The sequence below is a fragment of the Heteronotia binoei genome, chromosome 9 (genome assembly GCF_032191835.1).
Source record: "Heteronotia binoei isolate CCM8104 ecotype False Entrance Well chromosome 9, APGP_CSIRO_Hbin_v1, whole genome shotgun sequence".
NCBI lineage: Eukaryota > Metazoa > Chordata > Lepidosauria > Squamata > Gekkonidae > Heteronotia > Heteronotia binoei.
The window spans coordinates 93,619,847-93,642,903 of NC_083231.1; the positions used below are offsets into that span (position 1 = coordinate 93,619,847).

The 23,057-nt window shown below is 40.6% G+C and overlaps 1 protein-coding gene across 1 annotated transcript in view; it reads left to right on the forward strand.

The window, feature by feature from the left end:
- The first annotated feature begins 335 nt into the window (after nucleotides 1-335).
- STPG2 (sperm tail PG-rich repeat containing 2) overlaps nucleotides 336-23,057 on the forward strand; it is a 303,935-nt gene continuing 281,213 nt past the window's right edge. The window contains exons 1-4 of the mRNA XM_060247026.1: nucleotides 336-503; nucleotides 5,955-6,064; nucleotides 10,199-10,357; nucleotides 12,697-12,861. Coding sequence (XP_060103009.1) covers nucleotides 398-503; nucleotides 5,955-6,064; nucleotides 10,199-10,357; nucleotides 12,697-12,861 — 540 coding nt within the window. The 5' untranslated portion in view covers nucleotides 336-397. The remainder of the gene's footprint in view (nucleotides 504-5,954; nucleotides 6,065-10,198; nucleotides 10,358-12,696; nucleotides 12,862-23,057) is intronic.

Here is a 23,057-nt window from a genome sequence, read left to right on the forward strand (position 1 = left end):
TGGCAACCATATCTTTCTCTGATTGCCTAACCTATCTCGCAGGGTTGTTGTGAGGACAAAATAGGTGTGCGTGGATGACCCATGGAGATATTTAACAGAAACATAGGATAAAAATATATAGAGAGCTCTTTTAATTACCACCACACCATTGCCCGTGAATTGAGCTCATATACGTTTGGGGGCTGAGAGAACTCCTGTGGAGGTACTTTAAAAATTGCTTTCGCTCCCTGGAGAAGTCACTAAAACGCAGCCAAAGAAAACAGCTTGGAGCTAACACTCCTGAGACTTTGCAGCGAAGAGTAGCGCTGGGAGGGGCTTTTGTGGCCGGCCCGGCCTGTTGGGCCTTCCGTAGCCATGGCGACGGGAGCAACAGGTGGCGGCGAAGCAAGCGGGCCGCATGTACGACCGGGCTCCTCGCGCCTTAAGCGTGCCCTTAGGCTGCACGAGCTCCCACGTGGGCCCGGGCGCCTATGACTTGGTGCCCAGGAGCAGACCGCGCCGAGGTGAAGGGGGCGCGGGGTGGGAGGAAAGCATCTGTTTCTGCCCTTCTGCATTTGGCCTATCTTTAGTTGAGGGGTTTAGTGGGAGGCTGCTGGGACACTGGACTTTTTTCCCCTCTTTTCTTTTTGTGACCGTTGGCGAGCTGCACTAATCTGTGCCTTGGACCGGCCTTTTTTTTTTAAATCTTGAGCCTAAACAAGATTGTACTCAGAAGCAATGTCTTCTGGTTTATGCACTTAAAAAAATGCTATTGCACTTCAATAACATGTTATGTGTGTTTCCCCGGAGGTAAGCTCTGTTGGTTTCGGATAGGTACTCTTCAGTATACACGCAGTGTACCCCTGACTTTTTCCCAAGTAGAATATGGCTTGTGTGTTTTCGTAACGTCTCTAGATAGGTGTGTTTTATAGTCCTTATGAATGTTAATTCCCAAGTGCCTGTGGATTGTAGCAAGGGTTGCCAATCTCCAGGAACGGCCTGGAGGGTTTTCAGAATCACATCTACAACTCGTCTCCAAACGACTGGGATTAGTTCCCCTGGAGAAAGTGGCTGCTTTTGAATGGGAACTCTAAGCACTTATGTCTCACTGAAGTCCCTGTCTCATCCCGAGATATTACATATTCAGATAAAGTTCTCAGTAAGGACCCTGATGGGAAGGTGAGGTGTTCTTGTATATCCTTTTAAAAAGCCATGTAATAGGGTTGCCAATCTCCAGTTGCACAAGCTGCAAAGTAACATTGTATTGTAATGTGTGAGCAATTGCCTTTAGCACGGGTTCCAATGCTAAAAGAAAGTGGCCATGGAAGGCGAACGAAACACAGAACTGAACCTAGGACCTGTGTAGCCGCCGCACCTGTCAGACTTCGGTCTGCTACCCATAGGAGGAATCATATACAAGTGTGGTACCGTCTATGTCTTTCAAGCAAAGCAGAACTGAGACAGTGGACTGTAAAGTACTACCTTACAAGAGTGATGTGAAATAACATTTGAAAGTACTACCTTACAAGAGTGGTGTGAAATAACTTTTTGATTTTTCCATGGACGTTTAATGAATTTTGGTTTGTGATGATAATAATATAATTGCATCATTATGAAAGAAATTGCTTAAGCATTTATTTGCAACATAAAAAAGCAGTTAATTTCTAGTGTTTGCTAATCAGTACACTGCAGTTTCCGGTTTGCCCCATCTCCAATTGGGGGCAAGGGATCCCTGGTTCCTACCCCTGCTTCAGGGTTACCAGTGTGTGTGTGTGTGTGTGTGGGGAGGAAATTTCCACCGGGCACTCCACTTTACCCTATGGAGACCAGTTCACTTATACCCTATGGAGACCATGGATATTTGGGTTTTATGGGGGGCTGTTTTTTGAGGTAGAGGTACCAAATTTTCAGCATTTCATCTGGTGCCTTTCCTCAAACCTCCCCCCCCCACAAGTTTTAAAAAACCAGGGGGTCCAATTCCGTGAACCCCAAAAGAAGGTACCTCTATCCTCCATTATTTCCAATGGAGGGAAGGCTTTTAAAAGGGGGCACGGTCCCTTTAAATATGATGGACCAGAACTTCCTTTGGAGTTCAATCATGCTTGTAAGAACTTTGCTCCTGGTTCCACCCCCAAAGTCACCAAATATTTCCTGACTTGAACCTGGCAACCCTATACTAATCTTATGAATGAATGACTTAAATGAATTTTACGGTGCATTTCCACATGCACTTTATTGGAAGCAAGCCTCATTGGGCTTATTGGGGCTTACTTCTGAGTAAACAAGAATAGGATTGTGCTGTTGTGCGTAAGCAAGTATACATAGGATTACAATTTTACATTTATAAGAGTAAGTCACTTGGAATTTTTTTCCCAAGTAAACAAACACAGGAGTGCACTGCATATCTTCAGGTCAATTTTCTTCTCCCCCCCCCCCCGGATTTGTTTTCAGTTACCGGTATATCCTTTGAAAGTATCCTTACAATTCCCAGCCTTCAAATTAAAAGTTCACCTTGACTGTTTATAGGCAGTTGTCATTGCCATTACATGCATGGTTGCTTGGAGAGTAAGTCCCATTGAACTTGATTTGATTTACTTCCAAATAAAAACGTTCAGCATTCTACAAGGGTAGCTGTATTAGTCTGGTCTCGCCCAAACCATTAAGAGCATTAGGACACCTTGCTGACTGACTGATGTACTGTGATATCAGTTTTGATGAACCCATGCAGCTTTGTCAGATAAATATTTAGTATTGTTATACAAGGCATGAGTTAGCATTTGATTTCATGAGCCTGATTTATAATATAAATTGCAGTGCCTGGTTTTAAATTGCATTAGGCTGTGATCCCACTGTTTATTCATTATCCCTAATGATTATTTATTTATTTATTTATTATTTTCGATTTAAGGTTAAAATTAGGTATATATAATAAAACAATATACAATCTAAAAACAATATAACAGTCTAAAAACAAACTCCAGTTCTGCATTTGGTGGTATCAGTTTTATTTGCAAAAAAATAACTGTTCATACTCCTCAGGGTAGATATAGCATGTTTGTTTACATTATAAGCTTCCTTTGCGCTCAGCATGGTAGAAAGATGGCAAATAAATATTTTTCTTTAAAAATAAATACTTTGGCTTGGACAGCACTTCCTAATTTGAAAGGCATGGAATTCAGCCCCTCATGACTTTTGGCAATAATGGGGAGGAAGTTTCTAAATGGGAATATCCCAATTCACAGTGTTCCTAATGCTCAGAATCCTACTTGGTTCTATTCAGTGAGACTTAATCCCAAGAAAGTGTTTTTAGGTTTGAACTGTAAATCAGCAAAGCATTTAAGACGAATTGGTGCATGCATCACTAGGTGCCATGTGCTGGATGCCTTAACTTTGAAAGTGGCTACTGTGCTACAAATTAATTAATAATAAAGGAGAAATATAGCTAAAGCTTGTTGGAGTCACTGTTGAGGTTTCCCCCCTGTTATTGTGTGATTTGCTCAGTCTAGAAGCACTGGGATGCAGAAAGTAATATCTGCAACGAATTCTGTTTAAACTGATTAGATGCTGGTGGTGTTTAAGTAAGGGATATGAAACTCCTCTTTCCCTGTGTTATTACTGGAATTTAAGCACTCTGCTTTCATACGACTCCTGGCATTTTAGAAGAAAGTAATAATATAGCCCAATTTTTGTTTTCAAGTCAGCTGCTGCAGTTTATTACAGAAACATTCGTCCAATTTGTTATAAATCAAAATGCTATAGGTATATTGCACAAGGTTGCACAACCACAAAATAAACTCCCATTTGAAAGATAAGTTGTGTGCTTAGAAGGCAGCGATCCAATTTAAAAGCAGTGTGTTGTGAGCACCTTTCTCTCCCCCCACTCTGAGATGTTTTATTGCTTCATTACTTAGAAAGGAAAGGATTTCTGTATCTGTAATGTTCTCATTGTAAGATGATGATTAAAGGTCTTGCGCCTCCACTATTTGGCACATGTTATCATTTACGTGTATGTGAGATTCTCTCTTTGAACCATTACAGTGCCAACTCATTTAGTCCACTTTGTATCGCTGTTAGGATACAAACAGGTCTTTAAATACCTGTAAGCTTTCCTTGACATGATATTAGGTGGTAACAAACAACTGTATCTGAATATAGCTTATACACACAGTTGTAAATGTGTTCCTTACGCCATATTTAGTTATATGAAAGTCATGTACCTGTACAAAACATTAAGCCTGTTGTGGTTTTTTGTTACTTTTTTTTTGCTGCACTTCTATCTTAAAAACGAAAGAGTCTGAAACTCAGGCCTGTAGCCACGGGGCGGGGGGGGGGGGGGCTGTGGGGGCACTGTCCCCTGACTTCCAGGCAGGGCTCCTCAACTTCCAATGGGCCTCTGGGGCACAGTCTGCTTTTAAAAAAAATTCTTTTTGCCATGGTTGAGCTGGGGAAGCATCATCAGTGACAGCCAGAGCCAGGAGAGCTGAGCAGAGCACAGTGCATTGTGGCAGGAAAAGCAACACGTGGAGAGGAGAGAGGCAGAGGAAGCCATGTGGAATGGGCTTGGGAGGGGGAACGGATGGAGCTCCTGGGTGTAAAGTACCAGAGTGAAAGAGAGGGAGTTGGAAGGAAACCCCACCCCCCGCCGCTAGCATGCAAGGTGCAGTCCCTTCTTTACTCCAAAGTTATAGGGTTGGCTGCCTCAGTTTGGCCATATTCAGAGCCTCCACCTTTTGCTCCCTACCCCAGAAAGCTGCTGAGATGTGGCAAGCCCCGCAGTGGATGGAAAAGGGTGCCCCCTGACTTTTTAAAAAGACTCTCGACTTGTAAAATCCTGGCTGAGGTCCTGCTGAAACTTCCCATCCGCAAGTGTTTCTCAGAAAACTGGAGTAGGCATGGAAAAGCTCTGAACCAGTCCCCCCTCCCCAATCCCTTCTCCCCTTCTATTTAAATATCTGACATTATCTGTGGTTCTGCTAACATTGTGGTTCCTGCTCTGAGGGAGCGTACCTGGTGATTGAGCTCCGTCGAGGAGGGGTATTGTTGTTTGGTTTTATTTCAGTTTTAGCTTTTATAGTCTTATAGTAATCTTATCTGCAGCCTTTTATAATGGTTGCAGAGGTGGGGGAGAAATGAGTGCTTTTAATGAACAAACAATGATGAGACTGCTGTTCTGCACCTCCCATGGACTTTTTGACTGCGTTACATTTTGTCTCTCTGACCACTGGAGATTTTAGTTTTGAGATTATCTGTGCAGCTTTGTTATGGGCATGATGGATACAGTTACAAAACAGAAGATAAGCATGGTATTAATTGGAACTATACACTATCAGTGTTGCATATCCTGCCACTAATTCATTCTTTCTAATTCAGCAAAGGAGTGTAGGGAAGCAATCTCTGGATTTGTGTGTGTGTGTCTATCATAGTAGAGGGATGAAGCTAAAAATGGGATTATTTAAAGAGCTTCTTTGGTTGATCCTAGATTCTGTATTTGGTGCTTTGATGCTGGATGGATTTGTAGTTCATTTCTCTCTAGATTATGGTTTTGCCTAGTTCACACGGTATGATGGGAGGGCTATATGTGCAGCAACATAATTTGGAATGTTTTATAAAGATCATTTCACAGGGTAAGCTTTTGAGAAAAGATTATAGATTTAGAAAGTTAGAAAATTTAGACTTGTGTCACAGGTGTGTGTGTATTAATTTTATAAACTTGTTTTTACATAATACTATGTTTAAAACTGCTTAGTTCAAAAATGGCTTCCCATTTGGTACGGGTGGAGGAATAGGCTGCTGTTTGAGAAACACAAACCTTTTGGGCACATGCAACTGTTATTTGTAAAATGCATGTATTGTGTTATCATATGAATTAACATGGGTTTATCAACATATTAAAAATGAAGGTTATCAACTTTTTATGTAAGAATTAAACAAAAAAGCAAATTCTTATAGATGCATATTTTTCCCCCTCCCTGCAGTGGGGTATGCTCCCTTTCTTTCTCTGACCAGTCGAGGGTTTGAGAGTACTCCTCAGAATGCTGAAAATGACCTTCCAGGGCCAGGACACTATGATGTCATCAAAGAACGGGTAAAAATTATGCCAGATTGAATAAATAACAAATATCCTGTCATAGCATAGCAAAGTAAACTGAAATGTAATTGAATCCAATAAAAAGTAATTGGTTTCTTTTCCACTAGTGTGGAAGGAAATCAGGTAGATATTTGTATGGTTGAATTAAATTTATTATTTGTGGTTGAATTGTTATTTATCTGGTTGATTATTCATATGGTTGCATTAAAATATGCTGGAGTTATTAAAAAGCCGTTAAAATGCTTTACTTTTTTTTAAAAAAAATACTCATTTTTGTTTGAATTACAGCACAATGCTATGCAGAATTCCTTCCATCTATGCCCATTGATTGCCGTGGGTTTAGATGGGAATATCTCTGCATAGAATTATGCTCTTAAACTGTGTGAATTATTTCCTGAAAGACTATACAGAAGGTAATTGAATATTTTGTGTTGGCAGTTAGACTTATAATTCCTGGTTAATCACCACCTTGTGGTGGCTGTTTAAACATCAAGATTGGATTGCCTGTAAATCACAGTAGCCATGTTGAGTCAAAATCACTGTGTGATACACATTGTTTCTAATTAGGCCAACTTGTTAGAATGCTCAAGCAGATTTCTAAACTGCACATCTCTACATCATACATTCAAGTGGAATGCGCAAGATTTAAAGATTTGGTTAAACAGAGCCTGGCATCTGTGAAATGTATAAGTAATACAGTTAAAATAAACAGTAGACACTTTTAGAAGCAATAATAAAGATTTCAGACTTGATAGCATAGGAAACTTGTTTTTGGGCTTATTAGGGGTATACTACATTCATCCCTTCTGGAGGGAAAAGAAAAATGGTGTGGTATAAGAAAATATTGTAATATATCATGGCTATTCTTGAATGCTGAACAACAACAAAAAAGATTTGAAAGGATTATCCCCCCCAATATGATTTGGGTACTCTAGAATATGGTCCCCAACCCATGGATTTTGACCCTCAGGTGCGTTGGAGAGACCACCTGGTGTGTCATGAGCATCTTAAGTAGGCCCAAAGCCAGAAATTTTTGATTGGGGGCATTTTTTTGGTTCATGGGGCAGTTTAGCACAGTGGAAAGATAAGCCTATCTGTCTGTCTATCTAACACATATACACGGTGGGTGGTTGGAATAGGCCTTAAGTATTGCTATTGTTATTTAATGGTTCTTTGTTCTCCCTTGTTGATGACGGGGATTCTTTATACTGGACATATGAAAACACATAAAGTTGCCTTTATAAGACCATGAATACCTTGCATAGCTATGGTTGGAGTGTAAGCACATAATGCATTTGCTTGAGTACAAAAGTGTATAAATTACCTCCTTCCCATTCTTACAGAAACAGAAGTGACCTCCCTTTAAAGTTGTACTCTGCAGCTTCAGCCTCTTTAGTATTCTGACTGGAGGCATCATCCATAGACAACAGTGGATGTTGGTCTTACTAAACAAAACCCCCCCCCATTACCTTAAACAAAGACAAGCAGAGTTATATTGGACACATGAAAACATATGAAGCTGTTTTATACTCAGTCAGTATTGTCTTCTAAGTCTTGCAGTAGCTCTTCATCATGTACTGTTGCTTTCTGGTCTTTTAAACTGGAAATGTCAGGGATTGAACTGGGCCTTAGAGGGACCTTCTTATGCCAAAGATGCTCTGTTTAAAAGTAAATGCAACTTAGAGATTCACTCCAGGAGATGCTCTGTTTTAAAACCTAAATACAAAGTAGTACTAGAAACTATTGAACCCAAAGAAGTGGAGACTTCTTCAGATCGCAACTGGTTGGGGGTGGAGTGGGGATCTCGAGTGATGTGCTCAGGGCTTTTTTTGAGCAGGAACGCACAGGAACACAGTTCCAGCTGACTTGGCACCAAGGGGGTGTGGCCTAATATGCAAATGAGTTCCTGCTGGGCTTTTTCATAAAAAAACCTTGTGTGAAACAATGGTGCCATCAGGGGTGTGTGGCCTAATACGCAAATGAGTTCCTGCTTTTTCTACAAAAAAGCCCTAGATGTGCCTGACCAAGCACAGTGCAGGAAAGCTCAGCGGATTCAGGACAGCACACACTGGTGAGTGAAGGTGATGAGGGAGCCAAGCCATGCCATGCCATCAGATGTGGAGGAGGAAGGGGCTGTGAGGCTCCCGCCATTTGAACAATCACAGTTGGGCCAATAACAGTGTATGGAGGCCTCCTCCTGACCCCTCCTGCTCCAGGAGATTGATGTAGAGGCATGGCAAATTAGATAGGGAGGGTTGTGCCTGTGTGCTCCCCCATGGCTGAGGGCCAACTCTTGAGGACTACAGTGTATTTTATTTTTTGGGAGTTAGTTTACTATGTCTCTTGCATCATTTTGCATGCATGCTGGGAAGAGCAGTAGGGTGGCTAGGCGAGGTCACTGAGAGGTGAAGAGAATTCTTTTTAAGCACAGATACATTTGGAGACATCCCTCCCTTCCCTGCTCTGTTGTCTTCCAGCCCAGCAGAACTGGCTCCCCAGTGTGTATACTTGTGGCATAGAATCTGCTGCCCCTCAGTTCTTTACAAGTTTCTGATAATATCTTTTCTTTTTCCCTTTCACAAGAAGTCATTTTTTTGTTACTTAAGAGTGCCCTGTTTCTTGATCTCCAAGAAGCTGTAGTCCATATTCTTGCTGCTGTTGTAAGACATGACTCATGTAACTTTTAATAGAATGCTTTTAAAGAAACCAATGATACAGTCTTAGGATTATATGAAATTTCATAACCTGTAATATGATTAACCAAACCAATTTTGTTTCCAAAAAAAAGGAGTGATTCATAGTCATTTACAAAATATTCAGGTCATATCTCTGTTCACTGCTTAACAATGTCTGCATTCATACAAACTAAATAATGCATTTTCAGTCCTCTTTTAATGTACTTTCCAACTTGATTTTGCCAGTTCACACAGTAAAATCCAGTTGAAAAGTTGGAAGGGCCTTCTCAGTTGTGGTCCCTACCCTGTGGAATGCATTCTTGAATGATACTTGTGCCCTACTGGGCTTGTTTAGTTTCCACAGGACATGCAATCCTGAATTATTTACGTTGGCTTTTGGAGGGTAACCACATGTTAAATAAAGTTCAAAACAGCAACAATTAATTGCACATTTATTCAAATCCTGTTAAAACTTTTTATTTTAGTTTATTTAACAAAATTGATGAACTTAATCCAATGATACTAGCTTTTCAAAGTCTCATAATCATTAAGAAAGAAACTTAGATACCACATTTAGTAACTACATCACTGTTCAGTAGATTCTTCATGTGATGGATGAGCTTGATGAAGTGATACCAGTTTCCTTATGTCTGGTTTAAAGTCACCCAGTAGGAGTCTGAAATCACCACATTCAGTAATCTGCAGTTCATTTTTTTGCTTGAAGAAAAGTTGGATGACAGCACTAAAACAAAAAATTGTTGCTGAAAATGCAACGAGCTTCTTCACCACTGTCCATAGTGCAGGATAGTGATCAGAAATTTCCTTCAAAATGATTCTTAAATGTTGACTTCAGCTGTGTTATTTTGATGCTTAATTAGTTCTTCCTTCACTGCTTCAACTTCTTCAGTATCTGAAAATGGATTCATCACCCAATCTGGAATTTTTATCAAAAAAAGATGCTCAAATTACTCAGACATATCTTTGTTTAGCATATTCAAATATTGTTTGTTTTAGTTGCTTGTTGTCAAGTATGGTCTTGATATGATGGAAAGGGAGTGGGGGAAAAACACTTCCAAGCAATTTGTATCTCAAACCAAGTAATACTACTGCATGCAAATTAAATATTCCAAAAACAGGCTGCATTTTAAATTATTTACTGATACTTTTTGATACTTCTGACAAGAAATCAGGAATGACAGGGTGGTGATTAAAATAAAACTCAAGTCCAGTGGCACATTAAAGACTAACATTTATTTCAATATGCATTTTTGGGAGTCATAGCTCACTTCTTCATGTATCTGAGCTGTGATTCATAACAACTTGCATTGAAATAAAGTTTGTTGGTCTTTATGTGCAACTGGACTTTTTTGTTTTGTTTTGCTACAGCAAACTAACATACTTGCAATGAAGATGATTGTCTCATTTACACCCATTTCCCTTCATATTTTATTTCCAGAAAATTATTAGAGGGGGCCACAGTCCTCAGAACAAAGAGAAACGTTTCAAAGAGATCCGCACTCATACTCCAGGCCCTGGAACCTATTACCAATCTCTTTCAGTGTGTCTGGAAGTCCAAAATAAGAGAAAGCAGTCACCTAAAGTTCCTGAGGGTCAGGTATGTCTGCATAAAGGTTGTACTTGTTATGGATTTGCAACAGACTGTGAAAATCATACTGACATCTGTTTACTTGTAGTTATAAATGTTTAGATGCCAGTATTGCAGTATGGGTACATGTATACCTGGAAATAGAGACATATGGTACATGTAATATTTCTGTGACCAGTCTTTTGGGTTCCTTGCTCCTGTCCCTTTCCTTCTATTGTCTTTGAGCCTGCTTCTTAGAGAGTGTGATTAGCACCCAAGTCCCAGCTAACAAAACCGGTTTGATGAAGTGGTTAAATACACCGTCTCTTATCTGGGAAAACAGGGTTTGATTCTCCACTCCTCCCCATGTAACTGCTGGCATGACCTGAGTCAGTCATAACTCTGTCAGAGCTGTTCTCCCAAGAACAGTTTCTGTCAGAACTCTCTTAGCCCCATCTACCTCACAGGGTGTCCGTTGTGGGGAAGGGAAGGGAAAGGAAGTTGTAAGCTGATCTGAGACTCCAAGTGAAGGGCGGGGTATAAATCCAATCTCCTCCTCTTTTTCCTGTTACTGGCCTATTTATTAGGTGCTGGTTCTCAATATGACTCCATATGCCCTGACTCTTGTGAAGGAACTGTGCCTTAGTGTTAAAACCTCTGCTTTGTATGCAAGTCCTGGGTTCAGTTCTCAACATCTTCAATTAAAAGGACCAGGCAGTAGGTGATGTGAAAGACTTTTACTTAAACCCCGGAGAGCTGTTGCTAGTCTGAGTAGACAATATTGTCCTTGATGGACCAATGATCTGATTCAGTAATATAAGGTAACTTCATATGTGTTCATGTGTAACCTGTGAATGAAAATGGGCAGAACAAACAGGTTCAATTCCATAGAGTTCTGACTAAGAGCAAAAATAGACTTATTCTTCTATGCCAAAGCTCCAGAATGAAACAGCTTCTGTGCTTCAGTAAGGAGACAATAATAATCACAAGTATGAGCTCTTTAGGCATACAAGAGGGGGTAGAGGTCTAGGGCAACACATGGGCGTGGTGCTCTTGGACTATATTCTATGTGTCTAACAATTTCTGACAACTTTCCTTGTATTTAATTTCGTTCTGAGATAATAGCATTTTTTGTTTTGCATAGTACCATTTTATGCATCTTTAGACTGAAGAGAGTTTGCAAGGGTGCAATGATCCTTGCAGTGTTTTGAGGAGTAGAATGTATATTAAAGTTGTAAATAAATGCAGTTGCTCTTGAGTAAATGATTTATCATTGAACCCAAGCAGCGCAAAATATTTTGAATTTTATTCCCCATGCTGCATTGTGGTAGAAACTTGCTTCATAATTTGGTTTGTGGCACATTTTGTGGGTCTCTGGAATCCTGCTCTGAAGAAACCAATGAATCAGAAAGAAAGTGAACATCTAGGCTTTCTGTAAAGAAGCTCTATCTTGGAGATGGATAGTTGGAGTCTCCTTCATTTGCACAAATTACTTGAGATCCTTAGCCACTTTTTATTGTTTTATCTGCAATAGTTCAGCAGGAGAATCAGTGTGACACAAGTGATAAAAAGCTCAGTGGATATGACTGAGTTTTCCAGACTAAAAGACAATAGAGGTGGGAGAGATAATTAGGAATAAGAAATTACCTTAGATCACTTTTGATGAAGCTGTTGCATTTAGACCTTTCATTGACCATGTTTCACACTGTTAATTTGTTAATGCAATAGGTTTGTTCATATTTGAGTGAAAAGAACATAGAACTACCCATAATATTTTAAAAACTGACTGCAACCACAGAGCTGTGCTTTTAAAGCTAGAGACTGGCATGAGCAAGAAGGACATTTCCCTCCCATCCCATTTCCTCACAAAATGTGCCTTCCTAATCTGCTTTGATCTTTGCCTGTGATATACACATGGCGCGTGTGTGTCTGGTCTCTCCATTCATGCTGTAGACCTCATAGTTCCATTTAGGTTTTTTATGGGTGTAAGATCACATATATAAGCTTTAGTACATTTTTATCTTGCCCTTCCTTCAAGGACCTCAGGATGGTGTTGTATATCTTTCTTCCTAATCGTTGACCTGTGAGAGATATAAGAGATATAGAGAATGTGAGTAGCCCAAGGCCATCCAGCAAGTTTCATGGCAGAAGATGAGCTTGGGTTCCCCGTTCAGTACCCTGACCATTGCACTAAGTATATATGTTTGTTCTGCTGTTAGATTGACTTGAGTGTACAACTTCAGCAGTTTGTAGATTTTTTTCAGTGTATTCCTTTTACATATCAGTTTGACTAAATCCAGCACCATGTCATCTTCTGCTGTGCTGTGAGAAGTGCTATAACTTAAACCATCTTGCCTTTCTTTTTACAGAAAATTGCTGGCAATCTGAAACTGTTCCGAAAGACAGATGCTCCCTCTATCCCATACCGAGGGCAAACATTTGGTTATGAAGAGACTGAGAATGGCACTCTTATCAAACATAACCCTCCAGAGAAAGACAATACTTTGGGTCCAGCATACTATCAGGCAGACCCTGTATGTAATTTTTAAAACTTTCTACTGATATTCACTTCTATGCAAAACAAATGTTAGAGTCTTAAATATCCTGCACTGGCATGGCCTGTTTTTGGAACTTATGTCTGTGAGCCCCACTGCACTGTCATTTAGCACTGGAACAAAGTTAAGACCTTTAAGACCAACAAAGTTTTATTCAAGGCAAGCACACTTCCTCGGTTACAGCGAAACAGAATTTCCCCAACCATTACATATAGTAAGGGAAGTTATTTATTTATTTGATTCCATTTTTAAACTGCCCTCCCCTGAAGGACAGGGCTCAAGGTGCTCAAAATACTCATAAAATACAATAAAAGTTTAATAAAATGCACTAATACCGATCAGATGGTGGTAAAGCTGGCAGGTATGTCACTGCCTCACTGGCAGGGGTGGGGAGGGAGGGAGGAGAGGCAGGGAATGCCAAAGTGCCAGCCAAATAGAAAAGCATTGTTGTCCTCAACCAAATGCCTGATGGAACATCTCTGCCTTGCAAGCCCTGCAAAACTGCATTAAATCCCGCAAGGTGTGGATGTTACTGGGCAGAGAGTTGCACTAGTTTGCAGCTATCTTGGGCCTGGTTCCTCCAGCAGGTTCTTATCAGCAGAGCATAATGTCCTTTGGGGCAGTTGGTTGTCAAGAAGGGCCAGTTAGAGTCAAGATGCATAAGTACTGGGTGATTATAGCTGAGGTTGGATTAAGGCAGTTGGTAAGATCTGTGAATGGCAGTAAGGTAGCATACAAATGCACGAGTTAACAAACAGATGTGAGAATGAAAACAGATGAAAGGGATTGGATTTATACCCTGCCCTTCACTTGGAGTCTCAGAGCAACTTACAATCTCTTTTCCTTCTTCTCCCCACAACAGACACCCTGTGAGGCTGGTGGGGCTGAGAGAGTTCTCAGAGAACTCCTCTTGAGAGAACTGTGGCTGACCCAAGATTCCCCAACTGGCTCCAAATGGAGGAGTGGGGAATTGAACCCAGTTCTCCAGGTTAGAGTCTGCTGCTCTTAACAACTACACCAAACTGGCTCTGTAATGGAGGATTTGGGGGAGGAAAAGGGAGTGGGGCTAGTTACTCAGAATGAGTTTATTAATTATTAATTAGTTTGTCCTGTGTTTCTGCTGTGGATTCTGTTTTGCTTGCCTTCTGATAACAAAGGAGAATTTGGGAAAATAGATAATAAAATTCATGCAAGGAAAAAAGTTATTTTCTTTCCTTTGAGATTTTAAATATAAAATAGCTTCACTGAAAAATGGTTTTTGCTGCTGTTCCAAATAAAGAAAGGGAACTACATTAAAAAAACCCCTTCCAGAATACAAAATGAAAACAAACCTAACAGTTTATATGCTGAAAAACATGCATTTTAAAACTGTATTCAGCACATAAGTGCCTTGTTTTGAGGGGGCTTTAATTCTAATTTTGGAAAAAGCACAATTTTAGTCCCCTTCAACAACAGCAAAGCAAATAACAGAATCCTCGTTAAAACGAATCCTTTTTATGCAAAGAACATAATTTTTAGAGAAATATAACCACTGGAGAACCAGGGCTTCCGACTTCATGAGGTCTGCACCAGAATGTATTTCTCTTAATATGGATTTCCAAAACTGTGGGATTGGGGAATTTGGCATATCTGGACTTCATAAGCATCCCTACAATAATGCCTTTCTAATAAGCATGTGTGTGTTTTGCTAACTTTCAGATTTCTGCATTTGTGTTTATGTGGCTTTCTGGTTGCCAGCTTCAGAAGCATATGGTTGGCAAGCATGAAATTTACGCATAAAGTGACAAACCCTTACCAGCCTTGGTTGCGTTCTCACTCAGATGTAACTTAATTTCATACAGAAAAAAAGCAACAATGAGGGAAAATGCACAGTGATGCGGTTGATACTTCATCCTATTATAAGCCCATCTTCAGCAATTTTCTGTCTCACTTGGATAGTCTAGAATAGCTTTTGTTCTGATTCCTTTTCCAGCGGTGTCTTTCTATACCGTGATTACCACTCTTAGTTAAAAGTATATTTGCCATGTTTTTACTAACTAGTACTTCGTCATGTACAAATCTTGATCATTTTCAACTTCTGCTCATCTCTAATAACGGGAAACAGTTTATTAGTTTGCAGGAAACTGAACAAATGAGATTGAAGCACAGCATTCCCTGGAACTCAGCAGTTACTCCCTGTAATCTTTTCCAGTCAGTGCATTAGGGGGCAGCAGAACCATTAGATTGCATTGCTGGACTTTGGTTTTGTTAGGCATGCCACGCTTTTACTTTATTCTTACTAACTTACTAGGTACAGGGATAGAAAAAGTAAATGTTTAAACTTTGGAATAATAACTTTTTACATATTGGAAAAAAATCTAGGTGAGCCAAAAGATGCCTCATCTACTTTCTATAAATTCTATAAAGTACTTCTTTGGCTCTGAGCAAACAGTTTTCACAAGTACTTTTCAGTGGCCTTAGAGTATCTTGAGCTAACAAAGTGATAAAAGAATGAGGAATTATAAAATATTGTAAGATGTGTATCGCAAAAAGGAGCAATTTATAACTGCAGATGATCTCTTGACCATAGATAACACATTGGGAAGAGGAGTCGAATGGTCCCAGTCATTCCTCCTCATACTTGAGCCTGCTAGGGGAGGATGGGATATAAATATGATAAAATAAAAAAAAAAAAATCCCCCCCCCCCAAATGTCCTTTTGGGCCTTATTATTAAGAGTTGCATCAACACCAAGAGAATCAAGTTCTGTGTGCATGAGTGTTTGCTAGCAAGTTTCAGATCCTAATTTCAAGCTTGATTAAACGGGGGGCTTGGCTAGTATGTAATGGTGGAAAGTGACTTATGGTGACCCCGTAGGGTTTTCAAGGGAAGAGACATTCAGAGATGGTTTGCCGTTACCTGCCTTTGCGTCACGACTCTGGTATTCTTTGGAGGTCTCCCATTCAAATATTAGCCAGGGCCAACCAGATAAGGGCTTGGTTAGTGTAGCCCATGGTTAATGTTCATGTCATCTTTTTCTGTCATGGGTTCCACCGTTTCTCAAGGAATTTAACTTAATTTAATTTAATTTGTGATTTATCTCTCTCCCTATCCCGCAAAGTGGGCTCAGGGCAGTTTACAACATTAAAACATTACACTAACAATAAGTAAAACATATCAAATTAAACACAATAAATTTAAAATCTCATAAATATAATACATACAGATTAAAATAAGACGACCATAACTCTAACAATGGTACAGCTTGAGGCCATAATTCAGCAGTTGGTACAACTTAGTATAGCTTCAGGACATTGACACCACTTTAGGTTGTGACTCAGACCCTTGACCCAGCTCAACTTAGGACTCCTCACCCCTGTTTTGCTTCCACAACACTGTTGACTCAGCTTCTTGTGTCTGAAAGGTCAACTACATCCTTGTGTTTTGAATGAAAGGGAATGTACCCTTTTCTCCCTTCCTCTGTGTTTTATTGGTGAACTGCCTTGTAGTTGACTTCCCACTTGGTGTTGTTGGGACTAATAAAATTGCTTTTTAAATGTCGGGGACTCAGATCATAGCAGCCCTGACCTGGCTGGCCCATCTACGCTAATATAATTAGATCCAGGGAGCTAAGCAGGGTCAACTTGCATCAGGGTTAGTACTTGCATCTGAGACTGCCCAGGCAGTCCAGGGTTGCTGAACAGGGACGGGGCAAACCATCTCTGGATGTCTCTTGTCTTGAAAACTCCATGGGATTTCCATAAGGTGGTTGCAACTTGACAATTTACACACGCAGAGATTAGAGCAATGTTGTAGCACTGTTTGGCCAGTACAGTGCCACCGTTCTAACCCTCTGTGCAATTTGTGCGCCCCTCTTCCCCTAATAGGTCATGATTTGTTCTGTGCAGTTACACAGTAAAATGGCACATCGTATTTCATTGCTGTTCAAGAGAGAGGGTGGCTTCCTTTTGCTACTGACAAATACTTCAGATCTTTTTAAAAAGAAAAGGTATTCAGGAACAGCACAATTGCATGACTTCACTGATGTATTATCTAGTCAGTTACTCTCTCTGTTGTTGATGATTGCAAGAGGCCAGTCCCCTGAAGCAATTGCATGAATTAGGATAACAGAAGAAAATTACTCATGTCTCAGTGGTGCCTACGCAAATATGTGGTGGTTAAGAAAATGTTATGGTATGAGGCTATTGTTGTGCAGCACTACCGATGCTCCCCCAAAGGAAAAATATCAAAACAGGGTTAGGCAGAGAATCATGATGATGTTCACTTGAGAGCACAGTGTGATGGGCCTTCAGTGTGTATCAGATGTGACAGGAAAACCGCAGCTAACCAAAGAGAGAAAATGGGTTATGTATCCCCTCCACCTGGAATAGTAGAATTTCACCCAAAATCACACCATCCTAGCCACCGCAAAAAACCCATCCTGGTGTGATGGCAGCCACAGTTATAGTTTGTTAGGTTTTGTACTGATTGGAGTTTCAGACACGAGTTATCAAGCCATATTCCCAATGATCTTGTACACTCTACTCTGTTAATTTTCTGTGACCCCTCCTCTGCTTGTTCTACCTGTTAATGCTTTTGACTGATGACCTGTAATACCACAAAGAGACCATATAACCCTTGGAAGTGCCCAGGGCTTTTGGTGCTTGTATAATTGGTTGGATGTGAGCCAGCCAAATTGACACTGCTGCTTTGACTGCTGGAGAAGCCTGTAAATGAGTCTTGCAAATTAGAAAAGGGTGACATTCAATTCCTACTCTGCTTGGATTTGCTGTTTTCTCCCTTTGTTCTCCCTTTCTGTGCTACAATAGCTGTGTGGTGGTTTACTTGACCTGGATGGCCCAGACTTCCCCGATCTCATCAGGTCTCGGAAGTGAAGCAGGGTCACCCTTAGTTAATATTTAAATGGGAGACCAACAAGGAACGCCCAGGTCACTATGCAGAGCCAGGGAATGGCAAATTACCTCTGAAGTCTGTTGCCTTGAAAACCCTATCGGGTTGCCTTAAGTCAGCTGTGACTTGATGGCATTTTCCATCCATTTTATTGATGGTTTTCAGAATGTTTTTGCTCTAAAGTGCTATTGCTAATTCAGCCTTGAAGTTCATAGAATCATAGAGTAGGAAGAGACCTCCAGGGTCATCTAGTCCAACTCCCTACACAATGCAGGAAATTCACAAGTACTTTTCCCCCTTGCTCCATGCCCAGAAGTTGCCCTTCCCCTCCCCCCCCCCAAAAAATCCCTCCAGGATCCTTGACTAAACTGCATTGGAGAAAATTGCTTCTTGACCTCAAAATGGCAACCAGCAATCGATCAGATCAACAGAGCACATGAAAGCCATGTTTACAGCCTCTATAGTGTTGCAATTAATACAGGAATTCATTGTAGAAGTTCTTTGCACAGTTTATGCAGTGATCTCATGTGTGGGATCAGAAGACCGTTTGTTTAGAAAAGCATGCTACTGATGCCCAAGCAGATGCATTTTGCCACTTGGTTGCTTTTCTGGGGAACTCTAAAACAAATCTGGAAGGTTGCTATGGCAGTATTTCTTGAAGAATCAACATTGACTGTGGGCGTTTTCGCACTGACCTTAATCGGCAGCGACGTCCCTCTTCACCGCACAGGATCTGCGCGGATTTCGCACCAATTGCTGCGGAGCACCCGGAAGAGCCGCAAAGTCCCGCGGCTTTTGCGGCGCAAATGGAAACTGGTTTTTGGCGGTTTTCATTTGCGCCACAAAAGCCGCGGGACTTTGCGGCTCTTCCGGGTGCTCTGCAGCAATTGGTGCAAAATCCGTGCAGATCCTGCGCGGTGAAGAGGGACGTCGCTGCCGATTAAGGTCAGTGCGAAAACGCCCTATGGTAAGTCAAGGATAAGCCTTGCCAAACTTCTAGAATTTTTTGACTGTCAACAAATGAAGTTAGAGGCAGTCCAATAGATGTCAGAACATTTCTCAGAGTCCAGATATATAGCAGTCCATTGCCAAAAGCTTCTTGATAAAGTTGATAGGCATGAAATATGACAGTAGATAAGTGGCTTAAAAAACAGGAAACAGAGGGTAGAGATCAATGGGCAATCTTTACAGTGGAGAGCAGTAAAAAATAGTCTATTTGGGCTGGTGTTTGTGCATAAATGATTTGGAATCAGTGAGGTGCAGCCATGTATCCCCTTTTGTGGATGATCATACCAAGTTACATTTATTTATTTACTACTTTACTCAGAGAGTGATTAAAATGTTGAATTCATTGCCAGAGGATGACCACAGGAGCTTTTATTTTTTATATTTTTTTTTAACTTTTTATTACATTTAACAACAACAATAACAATATATATATATACACAAAACATAAACTTAGGGATGTAGACAGCGGGATGCATTATATACTTATATCATTAGAATACAAATCCTTTGTTCTAACCTAAACCAAATCATACATACTACAGTTAACCCCTTTTTACACTATATTCTTATTATCTTTCCCCCATAACCATTCATACAATAAGTTCCATTTCCCTTCTGTTAGTCTATTTGTTAATTTCTTCTCTTAATATCTCCATCAGAGTATCTACCTCAGCTCAGTCTAGAACCAACCAAAAATACTTTCTTTCTTCTACACTGTGATCCAAAAGAACATTTGGCATTTCAAGTCATCTTACTTTATTTATAAATTACACAGTATCAATTTAATTCCCTGCAACAACAACAACAAAAAACCCCCAGCAAGTTTGGAATACACTTTAATACAATGTTCCGTTTTCCTTCTATCTAATTGTTAATTTCTTCTCTTAGTATCTCCATCAGAGTATCTACCTCAGCTAAGTCTAGAACTAACGAAAAAGAAAACTTTCTTTCTTCTACACTGTGGTCCAAAAAAGAAGAAAAAAAAAACATTGGCATTTCAAATCATCTTACTTTGTTTGTGAATTGCATGGTATCAATTTGTTTCCCTGCAACAAAGCAACCAGCAGTTTCGGAATACACTTTCTTCAGTTTTATTGGTGTAACATGCCAACGATATAACTTTAATGATTTGTCTCTCATCGTCTGGCAGACCAATTCCTTCATTTTCCTCCTAATACACCTTATATAAACCTCTCTCAGCAGGCGGTGTTCCTTGAAAAAAATAAGGCAAGCTCTATAGCCATTTTCTATATCTTTCTCCAATTCCTTTTTCTTCATACCAAGAACTGGTGTCAAGATCTCTACTATCACCTCCTTTATATGGTCATACCTATCCTCTGGAATATTCTGCATTCCTGAAATATGCTCTACATGCACCGTTTCTATTCTCACTAATCTGTCCCCTTCGTATTTTTGAACTTTTTCAATCTCCTCAGACTTTTCATTCACTACTTCCAACTTTCCTTCCACATATTTTGCAGATTGTGTCAAGCCATGAATCTCTTCCTTTACTTCCGTCAATTGCTTTTGCAGGCCATCTAATTTCTTATTTACTCCATCTAATTGTTCTGTCAGATTTGCCTGCACCTGACTCAATGCATTCATAAAATACAATTGCATAGAATTCTGCACTTCCTCTATAACTTCCTGTGAGGACATTATCTCCATCAGTTTTAAAGTTGCCAATAGTGGGACTAACCTATCTATTTTGTCTTACTTGTATGTCATACTCATTTTTCTATTATCCAAGGTCTTACTGACACCCCAATTCCAATTCATATACTACTACTTCGCCTTACTTCACTCAAAATTCATACATCACCTTCCTTTAACACTCTCACATACCAGTTGGTTTTTATATCCTTAAATTACTATTCTTTACCACCAAACACCCTTCACCTGAACATTCACATTAACTCATTACATATAGAAAATCATACAGAAAATCAGCAGTAATCAAATTAACAATAGTTAATTATTCAATCCATTAATTATTTGTTAACTGTCTCTTTTGAATCCTTAATGTTTCCCAACCGCTTATCCTTCTGTCTTCCTCTTCTTCTTCTCCTTTTTCTTCCTCTTCCTCTTCTTAATCTCAACCTCTGCTCCTCTCTTCTGCTACCAGTTCAAAAAGCCAGTTCAGTAAATCCATCCCTGTTCTTCTACATCTCTGCCAACGGAATTCCAGCCTCTCCACCTCACCTCCGCCCTTGCGTTCCTGGAAACTCTATACTAACATCAAAAGTCTCCCATCTTCAGATTTAACTCATTTCAAAGGTCCAGTGACTTTATTTCCACCCTGTATATTATAACCACTGTTGAGCCTTTATTTAGCTCCCTGTCTCTTTAAGAAAATCGCCATGCACAAGCATATGGGAAAAGGGAGAGGAAAAGAGGTTCGTGAAGGCTCCCTTTAAATTGTCAGAAATCTCCTGCTTCTTTCCTCTTTTCCCCCCTTCTTCACCTCCTCTGTCTCAGTGCTCTTCACAAACTTTTACAATCATAGCCAGTCTACGACTCCCAACCTCTGCCTTTGCTGCCAAGGTAGTCCTCCACCACTCCTCCGCTTTCTACCTTTGTGCATTCGCCAAACCAGGTCTCTTTCCCCCCAGCGTCGGATTCCACTTGAAAGTAGGGGCAAAACAACGCACTTAGTAAGTTCTTTCCTTCGTTTATATCTTCAGTTTAGGGTCAGATATACTTCCCCCCCCCTTCTTCACCATTTATTCTGTCCTCCAAATGCCGCTTCGCCTACTCCCCTTCTCCGGTGGTCACAGCTAATTCGCCATTAAGGCGTCTGGTCTATCCGGGCTTGAAGTAATATGTTGAACGGGCTCTATGCTCAGAAAAACCAGCACAGAGCACCCAGCACTCCTCCGCACGAGTGCCCCTCCAACAGAGGCACCACCGAGTTCTTACCAACTGAAGAACCCCCCAAAAAAGACCAGCACAGATGCTGCAGAGCCGGAGCTCCTACAAACACGTCTGTTAGCACCGACCACAGGAGCTTTTAAATGGGATTAGATAGATTCATGGAGGATAAGACTTACCAGTTGCTACTAGCCATCATGACAGGGGAACCTCCACGTTCAGAGGCACTAATCCTCTGAATCCCAGAGCCAGGCGGTAATATCAGGGGAAGGCCTCTGCCTCTGTGCCCTGTTGTTGACCATCCACTGTGAGACAGGATGCTAGTCTAGAAGGACCTCGCTGGTATGATCCAGCAGGGCTCTTCTTATGTTCATATGATGGTGGAGACCCAAGCATACTTTAAAGAGATTCCAAAGAATTTCTCCACAGAGGAAAGACCAAAATGGTAATTAGGCAACAAAATAGAATTCAAGTTGGTCTTCGTAAATATTAAATGATGTACGTACTTGGGAGGGGGGAACTGCTTCCTCTGCACTCAGCATCAATTTGTGGTCTGAATTGGTGACTGCTCATCAGTGTGATCTTGGGAATGTGCTATGTAGCTCTTATGAAAATGGCAGCTTTGTGTAAAAATGGTACGTTTTTATGCTATCAGTATGACAGGGCTTAAAAATTATTATCTAGGATCATAGTGCCTTCATATGAACATCTGGTGCAACTGAAATACTGTTTTCTGATAGAGATAGGAAGGGTACAGAACAATATGGCCAAAATAATCAAGGGCACTGTTCCTCTGAAGAAGGGGTAAAGACGTTGAGGTTTTTTTTTTAGTTTAGAAAGAAGGATGAGAGGAGACCGGAGGGAGATTGTAGAGGGTTGTAAACAATACCAGAAGTTGAGGGTCACAGTGAAATTGGCAATACGTTCAGGACAGGGGTGTCTTTTTACATATCCCGTAATTAACTTACATAATTCATTGCTGCAAGGTGTGGCAGTGCCAGTAACCCCTAGGACTAGACTAGTTAACAGAGAATAGATTTATTAATAGCTGTTAGCCAGGCTGGCGAAATGAAGTCTCTAATTTAAGAGGCAGGGTACTTCTGAATATCAGGTGCCAGAGAGCAGTTGCACGGTTTTTTTTTTTTTAAGCAGGAACGCATAGGAAAGCAGTTCAGGCTGGCTTGGTGTCAGGGGGTGTGGCCTAATATGCAAATCAGTTGCTGCTGGGCTTCTTCAAAAAAGCCCTGTGTCAGGGGGTGTGGCCTAATATGCAAATCAGTTGCTGCTGGGCTTCTTAAAAAAAAGCCTTGTGTGAAACAATGGTGATGTCAGGGGTGTTGCATGTAAAGGAGTTCCTGCAGGGCTTTTTTTTACCAAAAAAGACCTGGTTGTGATCATATTTGGATC